Source organism: Vigna umbellata, chromosome 10 (assembly GCF_029865625.1).
Source record: "Vigna umbellata cultivar VRB3 chromosome 10, Vumbellata_1.0, whole genome shotgun sequence".
Lineage (NCBI taxonomy): Eukaryota > Viridiplantae > Streptophyta > Magnoliopsida > Fabales > Fabaceae > Vigna > Vigna umbellata.
In genome coordinates, this window is record NC_142174.1 from 10,155,869 (window position 1) to 10,170,822 (window position 14,954).

General features: G+C 34.2%; 2 protein-coding genes across 2 annotated transcripts; both read left to right on the top strand.

Annotated features, from left to right (window-relative positions):
- Positions 1-458: 458 nt before the first annotated feature.
- Positions 459-9,709, top strand: LOC124846423 (SIN-like family protein). The gene is made up of 13 exons (XM_088100707.1): positions 459-1,039; positions 1,130-1,198; positions 1,278-1,385; positions 2,607-2,684; positions 3,054-3,218; positions 3,735-3,782; positions 5,234-5,340; positions 5,424-5,492; positions 5,779-5,827; positions 6,930-7,564; positions 8,546-8,743; positions 8,877-8,997; positions 9,302-9,709. The coding sequence occupies exons 1-13, from the start codon at positions 638-640 to the stop codon at positions 9,371-9,373; spliced, it is 2,121 nt and encodes a 706-aa protein (XP_087956833.1). The 5' UTR covers positions 459-637; the 3' UTR covers positions 9,374-9,709.
- Positions 9,710-11,513: 1,804 nt separating this feature from the next.
- Positions 11,514-14,390, top strand: LOC124846424 (TOM1-like protein 1). Its single transcript, XM_047323682.2, has 3 exons — positions 11,514-12,201; positions 12,329-12,598; positions 13,767-14,390. Exons 1-3 carry the CDS (start codon positions 11,683-11,685, stop codon positions 14,184-14,186), a joined length of 1,209 nt encoding a protein of 402 aa, XP_047179638.2. The 5' UTR covers positions 11,514-11,682; the 3' UTR covers positions 14,187-14,390.
- The last annotated feature ends 564 nt before the right edge of the window (positions 14,391-14,954 follow it).

Genomic DNA, 14,954 nt, shown 5'->3' on the forward strand with positions numbered 1-14,954 from the left:
GACTAAAACGAACGTTTTTCTAAAGAATGAGGACCAAATTGTACCTTACTTTGGAAGAGGGACGAAAACCAAAAACGGCCAATAGTTTAGGGACTAAAAACATATTTAACCCTAAAAAGTATAACCAGGAAACTAATTATATTCACCAAATAAAAGTCTCTCATAATGGTTGTATATTATAAAATATACAATATAATATATATAAACAACATGATATATTTCATCTTGCAATTGTGATAGTTTGAATTTATCTTTGGAAATATAAATAAGATCTTACACTGTTATATTTTATTTATCTCAAGAATCAGATATTATTTCTGTATTATTACAAAAATATCCCTTAGTTTATGCAGAAAATGTAATCAGAAATTAGCTTTGATCATATGATATAATATAAGATTTTTTGTATTGATTAAAAAACCTCACCGAAATAAAAGGGGAGATTTAGGTGAATCACTTCCTAGGTTAACAAAATTTAATTTCAGTAGCGTCAAAAATTGTTTACTCATATCAGAAGGCTAAGGGCACTATCACTACCACTGCCACTACCGTTTCTCCACCGTCCGCCGCGTCCCTCGGCGACCTGACCCGCCGTAATCGGTCGCATCCGCCGTGAAGCAACTAAGCACTCCACGCTATGGACTTCGACGACTTAGAAGAAGCGCCAGTGAAGGCCGCTTCTAGAGTCTCCAAGTTCGCGCCAAAATCATCGAAGCTCAAACCTAAACCAAAAGTGGTACCTGGCCCCAAAACTGAACCTCAACCCCAACCCCAACCCGAACCATCTATCTCCAAACCAGAGTCTCAAGAATTCGTTGCAACTGTCAAAAAGAACGAAGATGGCGTAGCAACAGTGTCACCAATTCATATAAAGCCTGAACTCAACACCGATGTCCAAATGGAAACGGAACCGAAATCTGAACCCGAGGACGAAGCAGAAGCAGGACGAGATGATCCCATGGACGAAGATACTCCCGAAGACACAGTTATACGCGAAATTGACGTTTTCTTCACACCTTCTATTGATGCCGAGACTCAGGTTGGCGTTTCGCTCACGCCATTTTGTTTGTTCGATTCTGCAGTTTTTTTTTTCATAATTTGAGAGTAATTTTCCCTTGTCGCTTTTTAGTTGTATGTTTTTCAGTATCCCTTGAGACCTAGTTGGCGACCTTACGACATAGATGACAGATGCGAAGAGGTATGTTTGTTGAATAGTTTTTCTGGAGGAAAATGGGATATCAATCATGTTAACGTTCCTTTTAATTATTATTGTGTAGGTAAGGTTGAAACCAGAGAGTTCAGAAGTGGAGCTTGATTTACCCATTGAAATGGAGTCAAGTAATATTGACAGAGAGTTTGCCAACAAACACAACGTCACCAAGCAGGTTTACTTCTTTATTACTGCGATTATCTCTATGATGAGGTGTACATCATTTTTGCATTTCAAGTGTGTCTTACAAACCACACTGAGTAAAGTAAAATAACCAAGATGTTTGGTTAAACAAGTGATGACGAAGTTTCTAGGGCTTCTTGGCTCTAAAATTAGCAATATAAGTGTATTTCTATTGAATATTTTATGGAGAAAGACTCAAGTAGTTTTGATGCGGGCTTGGCAATTTAGAAGCCATTATTCCCTGGATATATTAGTGCTCCTTTATGATATCTTGGCTACTTGTTTGAAATTAGCATCCTTCAAAATACTTATTTGTTGGTTCCACTTGCACGTGCGAAGTTGTGTGAAACTGGCAAACCTAGTTACTTTTGCTAGTTTTCCTTAGGACATCTTGGTCGTGTTTTGATAAATGGCTTAGTTATACATTTATTGGATATCTGAACTTGTGTTATAATTTTGTCAATAAAAGTCTTACTTCACTCAAGATCTGTTTTAATGAAGTTAAAAATAGTTTATAGGAGTTATAAGCCATTGTCTAAGCCCACATAAACTTTTCTAGATGCCCCTTAAATGAGGGTTAAAGGATGGGGCCGGAATTACTTTAAATTACGTCATTTTATTTGTGGCTTGTCAATGTTACTTAATTTTCAACATGTTAATTTGGTATTGTTAAGAGAATCATAGTTAGTTTATGCTTCTCTTCATATATTGATGGGAAGTGCAATGAAAATTTAGCCTGTCAAAAGCTTGCTTCACCAATTAGCAGAAAACCTGCTGCAGTTTTTGCAAAAAGCATATTGTTTTCGTGAAATATTGCAAAGAATTACTTAAACTCATCAGAAGTACTTTTCCTATATTTTTAAATGGTTGTGTTAGACAACCAATGTATTAGTATACAACTTTGTGAAATCTTTATGAAATGAACCAATGGTACAATGGTTCCCAATTGTTTGAACTTTGATCCATGCAGCTTGTTTCAACTAGTGATATAATGTTTGATTGGTGTTGATGTGTTCTTTATTTCTATTTTTTTTATTCCATGGTATGCTAAACCTTTTTGTTTGTCAAGTTGCCCCGATAAACTTTTAACACAAGAATATTTGAAGTTGATGCTTACAATTAAGTACTTTTATTTTGTACTTGTTACGTGTATTGGAAAAGCATTATATTGTGTGCATTGTAAGTATGATTCAATTGTTTTAATTCTCTTCAGACTTATTCAACTTCATGGAAGCCACCTCGTGCAGGTGGACAAGCTGCAACTGCTGCTGGGCTTCTTATGGGAGATAAGGTAATTATTTACCCCATTCTATTTTATGACTTGAACAAGGAATAAAAAGCGTGCCTTGAAATAAATGGGAAAACTTTGGATTACTTAAAAGAAAAATAATTGAACATAATCTTGTAAAGACTTATCAGGTTGGAATCATGAATGATTCACCCAGCAAAATTGATTGCTTTTCATTTAATTGCAGATGGTTATATTTAGCATTTTAAAGTATTATATAGTTCAGATGCCTTATGTGTCTACTACCAACATTTTGTTTATATATATCTTCTGAGAGCATGATGATTTTATGAATTTTTCTTTTGTGATATTCAAGTTGATTGTTATTTTAGAAAAGAAATGTAAATTTGCCTACCTTTTTCTTCGTTACAGTTACACCTGCATCCAATTCATGCAGTTGTGCAGCTTCGACCAAAATTATATCATCTGAATTCTGGTGGTTCAAAAAGGAAGAATGTCACCTTAGCTGGGGCAAATGCTACAGTCAAAATTGAGGGCTCTAATGAAGAAAAGCCTGTTGCTACATCAAAGAAGCAGGTACCATGTATTTTTTCCATTCATGCATCATAGTTATTTTATTATGTCAGTTTAAATTTGATTTTACTAGAGCAAGGTGCCGGAATTATAGTTTTCATACAATGACATTGGCAATCTTGAATTATTTTTCCATGCACTTTTTTAGATAATTAGGTGGTTTATTTTAGGTTGGTTTATTTCAAGTAAATGTAGGATTAAAAAATCCATAATAGGCATGTATGTCCCCCCAAAAATAATAAAGTTACAAATGTTTGGTTGCTGCTTCATACTTACAAGATCATTGGCTTTGTTGTTCATAAATTGCTAAATTTAATATTTAGCAATTAGCACTTTGGTTCTATTTGTGCCAACTATGCTTGAAACTAGACATAGATTTTGTTATCTTGTGTGTTTAGTTCACAAGCTGTCTTGTTCCAGTATCAATCCATCTTGCAATTTTTTTTCTGGTGCTTGTATTCTGTTAAGGCTTGTTAGCTAATTTCCTTCTAGCTAATATATTTTTCTTCTTTGTTGCAGAATAAGCCAACTGAACCATCTATTGAGCAAAAGAATGATGAGGATGAGGTACTATAGTAGTTAATCCTGCTGTGTGATTTACATATGATGTTTTTTGGTCTCTGCTGTGCATCTGCTCTGTCTATGCAAGGTTGAGTTTCAGTACAAGTCCATTGCTCCTCAGACTTGGCCTGTCTGTTGTCTCCATCTGGAAGTTTTGGCCAGACGAAGTAGTCTTGTAGCTGGGAAAGCTGCCTCTTTATGCTACCACTCCCTTGTCTAGTGAACCCTCTTCTCATTGTCAGACAGTCATTACTTTTGGCTGCATTCTGCTGGTTGCCCTTTTGGGTTGTTGTGAGAGTCATCTTCCCCGTTTCATGTCTATTATTTCTCAGTGCATTTTCTATTTGCTCTTTCCACTGTTCATACCTTTTAACGTTTGCAAATTAGTGTTGGATTTCGAGAGAAAGGATGGATCTCCTTCTTAAGAGAATAAGTTTTTCTTATCAGGCAATGGTTACAGAGAGTATTTCAACTAAAGGCTGTCCACTCAAGAATTATCTCTAACTCTCCTAATCTAGTAATTTTTCAGTTTGTTCATTTTAATCCTTGTCAAAGTTTTGTCTCCACAACTATACTCTGAATGCAATTTCTATTCCCTCCTCTCCCAGTTTATTTTTCTTAACATTTGCAGAAGTGTAGACGTTGGATTTCGAGGGAAAGGATGAAGTTTTAAGAGAATAAGTTTTTCTTATTGTCAGACAATGATTGCAAAGAGTATTTTTTAACTAAAGGCTGTCCATTAGAACTACCTCCTCCTCAGTCTCTAAATCGAGTAGTTTTTTAAGTTTATTTCTCTCTATCATTTTCTTGTAGATCCTGGATTATGTACGCTGGAGCTTCTGATCACATAATTTCTAATTCTTCCCTTTCTCTAACTAATCTCCACAAAATCTCTGTATTTCGTCATGCCTGGCTATAATGTTAAGCTACTGGCTACAGTCAAGTCTCTCCTTTTTTTTTTCCTGAAATTTGGATTACGTTCTTGTAGTGTCTTACAGTTCATTTAATTTAGTTTCCACTAATAAGTTGACATGCACTCTTTATTGTTCAATAACCTTTTTCTCTTATTATATGATGACAAATCCTAAGGGACAGTAAGGAAATAGGACCATTAATCCTCGAGGATAATATAAGACATTCTAAGATACAATAAAATATTTTTATAAGATGAAATTCATATATTCTAACAACTTCAATAAATGTTTATGGTTATGACCATGAATAATGGATGTAGGATTAGGACGATGGTTATTTTGTGTTTTTTGCACGGGACAATCCGTAACGAACTTGTGATACATTGATAAATAACATGTTCTCCTCTTAAATTAAGTAAGAAATAGTTCCATATATTTGCATTTTCTGTCAAGAATTTCTTAATGGTGATTTTGTTTCATAACATTCCGTTTATTTTAAGTTCCTGTTCTAATCAGTGTTATTTTTTTCTACATCGTGTGAAGAACTGGCTACCTCTTAAGTACCATAGCTGCAAGAGTGATCTCTCCTCTAGATATTTGGAGCAAATGATGGGACAAGAAAGTTCTCCTATAAACTTCACAATGAGAGCGTAATATGTCCTATTGTTCTTTTTGCACTCTTATCTGATATGTGAATTACTGAATTTTTGAAGTTTGTAAATCTTTGATTCAGGTTTGATTATGTTACCGCACTGTGTCCTGGAGGAACCAGCAACAATTTATCAAAGGCTCCTTCTAAAAGGTGCCGTCTTCCTTGAATGTCAAATTTTTTTAATTTAATTTTTGCCCCCTCATTTTTTATTAAAGGTTTTCCATTAGCTGTATGTAGGACTCACTCTTTGTCCTTCTGTATCTGCTAGTCTGTCCTTTTCTGTATATTTATTGTTATTGTTATATACTTTCTATTGCTTCTGTTGACTTCTTGATATTATGTTTCTTGCTCTTATAATTCTACATTGTTTATCTTTATTGGTTTATTCTATTGCTATTGACTTATAATTCTGACTATCGTGTGTATGCAAATTTAGGGATCTACTATCATTACCCGTGGAAGAGCGACTTAAGAAAATGCTGAAGGTTTGTAACATTATTTGTTTTTTATTGAGATAGGGACATTGAGATCTAGAATTCTTCCTCTTACTTCCTATGCTTGTTCATAGTTGACTACATTCTTATTTTTAAAGAAGATATTCTGTATTCTGATAGGTATTCAGACCTATAATGAAATGCTTTAGAAACCGCAGATATTTATTCCAACAACATACCAGATTTCCTCCTATGTGGAGAAACCAAACACATAAAATTTCTGGTTATTCGAGAGAACCAGACTCTCCACTCTTCCTGTTCTTTTCAGAATGTACAAAATCAAATAAAAACCTACCCAAACTGACTTCCTACACAAACTTCATAAAAGTCTAAGACAACAAAACCTACCCACAGAAAGTTATAACTGTCTGTACCTTTTATTTCTCCTAATATAAACATTTCCCTTGAACCTATCATATTCCCAATTCACTACTGGTGTTTTATGTGTGTTAACTGTTATTAGTGGATATATTTATAGCAAATAATATGGACATGTGCACGAAACTGCTCATTGATAATATTGCAAACACTGAAGTTCTGCTTTCAGTATGAATGAAAAGTGTTTGTATTTAACACTGGTCTTAATTATTAATGAACTTGCTTATTTGGGTGGTAGTGCACACATCACAACTAATGTCTTTAAAATTAGATTGGTTACAGAACGAATTAAAGCAAGTATTCAGTTTATTAATTTAACTGTAGTTGAAATAGTGATAATTGAACATTTATCCATATCCGTAAGTAATAAATTAATGCAAAAATTTTATACATATCCGTAAGTAATAAATTAATGCAAAAATTTAAGTTAACATCAATGGACTGCATAGTTTTAAAAATAAGTTCAGGATTAACCTAAATACAGTCAAAAGTATGATGTATAGTTAGATTTCGTATAATACATATCAAAAGTAACAATGATTTCAAAAGAGGTTATGAATATTATAGGTAGGGGATTTTAATTTTCCCCCCATATAAAAATTCATTTGTTTGTGAATTGAATCAGCTAGTTCTTCTGTGCTGTAATCTTCTATTCGTGAATAATGTTTTTCTGTGCTACTTTTTATAACTTGCCTAACACTGCTCTTTATGATAGACATATACACCACAGCGTTTCAGTGCTATAAAACACTTTGCTCCTGAATACTCCGAGGAGGAAATTCTAAAATTCCTACAGCAACATGCAATATTGTTGTGGGGACTATGGACTGCAAAAAGTTCATTGCTATATCCTAATGGTGGCGCAGAATCTTTGGCCAGAGATTATGTCTTACTAATGTTTAGCAAGAATTTGAAAGTTCAGTCTTCTGATATGAATGTTCGAGGTGAACTTACTACTCATGTGAAGGAGTTCCTGAAGCAATTTGGCTTGGAAACAGCTAATCTTGATAAATCTGCTGGAGAACCAAAACCTTACTGGAAATTCAAAGAGCGACCTGATGAGTCATTCAAAAAACTCTATCCAGATATTGTTGAAAAACAGGAAAGACTTTTCAAAGGTTTGGAACAACATTTACCTGGTCTTGTATCAAATGCTGGAAAACGTAAAATTGGTAAAAGTGCTGTAGCAAACCAAGGTGTAAACAATGAGGCTCTTAAATCAGCAAGTTCTGATCAAGGGAGAACAAGTCTGGCTGGAGTGTCTACTGGGAAAATGACCATGTCAAATGAAACCCGACATGCTCTACCAATTGCCCTCAAGAAGCTTTTTCAGACTAACAAAGTTTGCAGGTACTGTTATAGAGACATCTATCCTTTTGCTTTGGTGATTTCCCATGTTGAAATTATTGTTGTGATAATATTGAGAAGCGCGATAGTTGTAGTTAACTTCATACCACTTACAACACACGTGCTTTATTTTTATTTTTTGTGTAATTGAAGAAATCAATTTTCTCTTTTGTTACATGAGATTTGTGTGTTTTGTTAACACCTTATGTTGTATTATGCATATATTTTAAAATGTTGTATCCCCGTGTTCTGGATTGTATGCTTTTCTTGATATAGTATGCAAAGACACCAAGAGATCACAAGCTGTGCTCACAACAGTCATTGGGCATGTAACTAGGTCCCATGTGGCATCAAGAATTTTATACTATTTTGTACAGGAGGGAGTGTAAAGCCACATGAAACTCTGCTGTATTTCTTTGGCCGTGGTACTTATGGCTGGAAGTGTCAGTCAGTGAATTGAAGAAATCTTTTGAGCTAATATTCTTTTGTAAAAACAAATAAAACAATGTTTTCTTTCTTATTCCAATGTCTTGCTGATTGGAATTTTTGTTTTGAACGGTTTGTTTGGAGTGATATTGAGGGACTTCAGTTCGACATAGGTGGGTGATCTGAAGAGAGATAAAATTTGTGTACGTGTTGCAGAAATGAGGTGGCTATGGTTCTAGGCTAAATTTATAAATAACTACTTTTTTGTCAGCTAATGTCTGGTGGTTTCCCTCAAACCAAATTCTTCATGGCAATTGGTTATTTGGATTAAATCTTTATTTAAATTGGGATAAGGTTGTAAGCTGCTGATGCCAGTCCTTGAAAATTCACCTCAGTGGTATGCATCTTTCTGACCAGTTTGTCACTCTTATAGTCATGGTGATAGTAATTGCATGAGGGGGGAATTCTCCTTCATTGAATATAATTTGGCTCAACAGAAGTTCTATATTTTTATCTTGTTTGACAGTTGTCTTCTGCTGTTTCTATTTATATTGGCAGTTTCAAAGTGATATGCCAAGGATTGCGTGAGATGGCAGTTTCCAAAGCCATGCTTTCAAAGGGAGATTCTAAAATTGCTGTGGATGCGGCTCACAGTCTTGATGGTCCACATAATGAGTTAATGGCAGTCATAAATGAAGTTTCATGTGAAATCCATGGTTATTATGTATTGAAATCATCACAAGATGATCCATTCAGGTTGGTTTTTCTCTTCCTCACCTCTACCCCCAAAAGGAAAATGTTTTCATTCCATGGGAGGTCTGAAAATTTAAAAAACAAGTAGCATATTTCATTTGTTAGATAATGCTAAGGACTGCATCTGTTTCTGTAGAGATGTTGTAATTGATATGCTTCGTGGAAGTGGACCCAATGCCAAGCTCAAGAAGGCTGAGATACTTGAAGCTGCAAGGAGAAAACTGGGTAGAGAGGTCCCTAACAACGAATATAACAAGGTGATTTTTTTTTTCATGAGTTGGCTGTGGTATGCTACTTATTTATTTGTAGTTTACAAAAAGTACTAGGCATGGATATGATGTAAATAGACACAAAGACAGGAAACCTTGCACAATCTATCTTGAGACTTTGATATTTTAGACAAGATAAAAGAGAATGAAGGTCACCTGTGTAGCCATATTAATTTGAAAGTAGATAATGATTTTTTTAACATGGATAGAATGCAAATAAAAGCTTGACTGATGTTTTCCTGGTTTATTATCCTAATGGTTGTTTGTTTATCTTTTTCTGAAACAATTTCAGGTCATGAGTGAGTTATGTGTTTCAAAAGGTTCTGTTTGGGTCTTGAGAAACGGTGATGGAAGTAACCAATGATTGGGTTTTTGTACGACTTGTAACGTCACTCCTTTCTCACTTCTTTCTGTTGTCCTGCTCAGGTATTTTGATTATCACGAATAGACATTATTAGAGGTTATGGATAATAGTCATTATTCTCAAATGTGCAAATTTTGTCCCCTTTTTAGCTTTAGATAGGAGATGAAATAGTGTTTTTAACCAAAAGAAAAAGGATAAGAAATTTGATGAAAGGAAAACAGGAGTTCTTGAAGATTTCACCTTCACCTATTTATGGACGCCCAGCTGCTTTCACTTCTGAGATTATTGTTAACTCTAATTCATTGAGAATTTATACTTATATATTTTATTTCTTTATTATCTTTCTTTACTTGCTGAATACATTAAAAGGGTGTTTGAAATAGATTTTATCCATGCTTAGAAATGCACATTTCTTTTCTATCTTTGTATTGATGAAATAAGAGTGAATATGAAAAAATTAAGAGTTTTTTCTTATTTGGATAAAAAGAGAAATAAAGTGAGAAGAAAATTTAATTATATTAAATTGACATTCATCCCTTTAAAATGTAAATCAGCATAATTATGATATGGTAGTTTTTTTTCAGTCACAATTATAACATTGAAGAATAGTTTTTTTTTAAACAGAACTAGATATTACAGCCATGAAAACTTATATTTTAAGTGGTGACAAAACTGCCATCGAATGTCATAATTGCCCTGTTGAAATTATGATGTAACGCTGATTTGTTAGTGATTATTATAATTATAATTAATATAATCATTCAGTTTTAAACAAACCAAAATAAGTAAGTAAAATGAAAATATAAAGGAAATCACAACAAACAAAAGACCCAACACAACAAACTATTGATTACTATCATTATTTTTAAGTGATTACTACTATTATTATTAAATCGCACAAAATTTATTCTGCGTGATTCCTTTGTATTTATTTCTTGGAAAAGTGAATGATATTAATAAAAATAAATTCTTAAATTCAAAGTCCTTAAAGATATGAAAAAAATTAAAATGAAAGATGTTCAAAGAATTCAAAATTGCATAATATATATTTCTTTTTTATGTATAAATATTGTATCGTTGTTATTTTCTCATTACTTTGATTTATTTATTTCTATGTGCATAGTGTAGGGAAACAATTAATATTAATAAAAAAAATCATCAATACATGTTTGTTATTAATAAAAAAAAATTGAATTACAATCTCTCTTGCATCTCCTTCTAAAATTTTCCAAATCAACCTTAAAATTTAAAATTTAAAATTCAACAAATATATTATGTAAAAAACACAGGCAAACATATTACTTATTAAGTAAATATACAAATACCACACACGAAATGAATTTGCAGCATACACACATGTATAGGTTAATGTACGTTTATATGAATTATTGACACTCGTTATTCGTCTCAAACCTATGAAACAAAGAAGTTTTTGTTGTAAATAAAATACATAGGAAGAATTTTTTTACGACATTTATTAACTATCACAGTTATAAAGGATGAACTTATGCAACCACTTATTTTAAACATGATAAAACTTGTAAACAAATATGAAAAAAAGAGAGAAGAAAATGGAGCAGGTGATATGCATTTGTTCAACTAATTCATCAAGTTAAGTATAATATTTTTTTAAAGGGTAATTATTTTTATAAAAGAAACTATATTTTTTCAAAAAATTCATATGGATTTTACTGAATTCGTTATAAAGAATACAACAATATTGACTCGTATATAGTGTTTCGTTGAATTTATTTAACTAATTAACTAAAAAGCTTAAGGGTGATTCACATTTAACTTGATTATATAATTAAAGAATAGGGGAAAACTCAACTCATTTACACTTAGTTGTTGGTAAGTGACACAATCTATGAGGTAATTTGACTGACAAATTGACTAGAACACTTAGAACTTTAGAAGAAAAGGAGTTTGAAAAAAGAAAATAGTTATGGAATAATGAATTTGGAGTGAGAAGGAAGTTTGGAAGATGGTAAAGAAGACTGAAAAAGTACCTCTGAAGTCTAAATGAAGCTATCCACTTAATTACATTACAATTTAAAATCTAAACAATTAAATTATTTTAACATATGAATTGAGAAGAAACCCTAAATATGATATTTTTAAAGAAAAGTTAAAACACTCTGTTCCTATTAAAAGGAAACAACAGAGAAAGGGAAAGGGGGAAAACAGAGTGTTGCGTTGCGAAGGGGTAGACTTTGCCCAGTCGTCACGCGTTGTTGAGAGCACCGAACACTTCACTGTGAAAAATCCTTTTCCGTTGATCTTGTTTGGATCAGAATCAGAATCAGAAGATGAGCGATAATCTGATGGAAAAAGTGAATGCTTTGGGGGAGCGTCTGAAAATCGGAGGAGTGGAAGTGGGTCGGAAGATGAGTGAGGGAATGAGTTCGATGAGCTTCAAGGTCAGAGAGTTCTTCCAGGGCCCGAATCAGGCCGACAAGCTGGTGGAGGACGCCACTTCGGAGGCCCTAGACGAGCCCGATTGGGCCCTCAACCTCGATCTCTGCGACCTCATCAACACCGACAAGCTCTCCAGCGTAGAGCTCATAAGGGGAATCAAGAAGAGGATCATGGTGAAAAGCCCTAGGGTTCAGTACCTCGCCCTCGTCCTCCTCGAAACCTGCGTCAAAAACTGCGAGAAGGCCTTCTCCGAGGTCGCCGCCGAGCGTGTTCTCGACGAGATGGTCAGACTCATCGACGACCCCCAGACGGTCGTCAATAACCGGAACAAGGCCTTGATGATGATCGAAGCCTGGGGTGAGTCAACCGGCGAGTTGCGATATCTCCCCGTCTTTGAAGAAACTTACAAGGTTCTCTCTCTGTTTCTGTCTTCACTTTTAGTTGAATTCAAACAGTTTGAGACCAAAGCCTGTGAATTAATTAACTGGTGTGAGAATTTTTCGGTTATATTTAGGAGTTTTTTTTGTTGTTTTTCAGAGTCTGAAATCGAGGGGTATAAGGTTTCCTGGTCGTGACAATGAAAGCTTGGCTCCTATATTCACTCCGCCTCGTTCAGTTTCTGCTACGGAGGTTGATGTCAGTCTTCAACAGCAGTTTGAGCATGATGTTCCTGGGCAGTTTGAGCATGATGTTCCTGTTCAGAGTTTTTCTCCTGAACAGACTAAGGAAGCCTTTGATGTTGCGAGAAATAGCATTGAGCTTCTTTCCACTGTGTTGTCGTCTTCGCCGCAACAGGATGCTTTACAGGTATATTCGTTGTGGTGGTCTGATGTTAGTAATTGCTATTTTTGAATGTGTTGTTTCGTTGCTCTCGATTGATTTTGACCATAAGTAATTTAGGTTTGGATTACGACCGATTTCTGTTATTTGTGGATGGGATATGGATATAACTTCAGTTGCTTTTGTAACTAATAGCCTCTGATGTTGTTGCATGACCTTTTCTCTCATCAAAATTTACTCTGTGCTGTGATGGCCTCTGTTTTGCTTACTGTCTTGTGCTTTTCACAATACGAAAGCGGACAGTTTTCTTAAATCTATAAAGTTGTCAGTTTGAACTCACTGGTGATGGAAAAATTGTAGATATTGTGGTTATGGAAATGTCATCTACTGTAAACGTAAACCACTTGGGTATTATCTTCACAAGGTTTTGTCCAGTGTATCTCCGTATTTTACTCTGACTGGTCAGTGTTTATCTTGAGCTACTTTACTATGTAAATATTTGTTCTTTTGAAAATCTTTTATTGGTTTAGAATTATGTGTTACACTATATATATATATATATATATATATATATATATATATATATATATATATATATATATATATATATATATATATAGTCATAAAAAATCGTGAGTGGTATTTGTCAATGCAAGACTTTGTTCTTTGGATTATTTTATTTTGAAGTATAGAAATTTAAAAAGTGTTGTAAAACTGAAATAGACTTAAGAAATTGGTCTTCTCCGTAGGCAGTTGAGGGAACCGATTTATTGATGATGATTTCAGTGATAATAGTAATGATATCCTCTCCAAAGAAACAAAATGAACTGGTAATGCTTGTTATAGTTTATTGAAGTTAATTATATCTTGTATGGTTTCCAGTATCGAGATTTATTATCCCCCTTGGCCATGATAATGCAGTGATGGGTATTCTTTATCTGAAATTTTGAATTACTGGTTTATTAGGATGATGGTACTGCAAAGAGGGATGCCATTTATTCAATAATCTCTTAATTATCCTATTTACTTAATTAGGCAACACCCAGTCAAGAACTTATTCTAAACTACCCTTGCAAATTCCGCAAATAAAAGTCAGTTTTAACCATGTGATGTACCTTGCTAGAGAAGAAGCGTATTGAATCAGGCATTGATGAATTGCCAAAAATGTAAACGTGACCATTTCTTCCATCTGCAGGATGATTTGACCTCCACACTTGTACAGCAGTGTCGTCGGTCACAAACTACTGTGCAGAGAATTGTTGAAACTGCTGGGGATAATGAAGCACTGCTTTTTGAGGCCTTGAACGTTAACGATGAGATTCAGAAGGTTCTGACCAAGTACGAAGAGTTGAAGCAGCCTGCAGCTGCTCCACTTCAGCCTGAACCAGCCATGATACCAGTTGCTGTGGAGCCAGACGAATCACCACGCCATATTAAAGAAGATGCCTTGATTAGAAAGCCCGCTGGATCAAGAACACCCCAGGGAGGAAGCAACGATGACATGATGGATGATCTTGATGAGATGATTTTTGGGAAAAAAAGTGGTGAAGCATCAGATGGGGGACACGATACAAAGAAACAGCAATCATCGAAAGATGATCTCATCTCTTTCTGAGCTGCAATACTAATTTACGATGAATATAGAACAGAGTGGTTTTAATGTCACGTTACTTTTATATCCAGATGTAAGATTGCTCGCTCCATTATTTTTTTTGCACTTTGTGTGCAACTTATGTTTGCATTATGGTATATAAGTGATCTACAGACAAGATATACGTGGGAAACTCTGGATAATTTCAACGAGGTTTCGTTCACTCTCTGTCATCTGTTACATAACAATGATTTTTTCTTGTTCATGTATGATGATAATGCCACATCAGAATTTAGTTAGATAACACCAAGGCTACTTTTTTCTGCACTTTAACAATGTCAATTTACTTTTTATGTTTTGGTGACCACATTTTTTTTACAATATTTTAATATCATTTATCTAATTGGTTTAGTTTGGTGTTTATAATTATTATTATTGATTGTGGAGTAACTTTAGATCAATTAGATAATGATACATAAATAATGTTAAAATATTGTAAAAAAGATGTTTTTAGTATCGTTATTCTTATGTTTTGAATGGGAAAACCTTCTTTTTGGAGTAATCTATTATCTTCCAATGTCAAGGAGAAAGCACAGTTGAGCATTGCACCCAGCACCAACACAATGGAAGCGCGTTTGGTAACGCAGTTACGTATTTTTTAGGAGAAACCTTCGATAGATATGACATGGCATCATGGCACATGATATGAACATGTGATTACGCTCGTCTTTTGTCACACATTCAGATATGGAAAATAAGAAATGATAACGTTTTGGAAGAATGGATATACAA

What these genes read in the sequence shown, in the direction of transcription:
- LOC124846423 (XM_088100707.1), top strand. Translation starts at nt 638, where the DNA reads ATGGACTTCGACGACTTAGAAGAAGCGCCAGTGAAGGCCGCTTCTAGA. An exon ending in AACACAACGTCACCAAGCAG is followed by an intron (nt 1,386 to 2,606) that starts GTTTACTTCTTT and finishes AATTCTCTTCAG; the next exon opens with ACTTATTCAACTTCATGGAA. An exon ending in AAAAGAATGATGAGGATGAG is followed by an intron (nt 3,783 to 5,233) that starts GTACTATAGTAG and finishes CATCGTGTGAAG; the next exon opens with AACTGGCTACCTCTTAAGTA.
- LOC124846424 (XM_047323682.2), top strand. Translation starts at nt 11,683, where the DNA reads ATGAGCGATAATCTGATGGAAAAAGTGAATGCTTTGGGGGAGCGTCTG. An exon ending in TCTTTGAAGAAACTTACAAG is followed by an intron (nt 12,202 to 12,328) that starts GTTCTCTCTCTG and finishes GTTGTTTTTCAG; the next exon opens with AGTCTGAAATCGAGGGGTAT. An exon ending in CGCAACAGGATGCTTTACAG is followed by an intron (nt 12,599 to 13,766) that starts GTATATTCGTTG and finishes TTCCATCTGCAG; the next exon opens with GATGATTTGACCTCCACACT.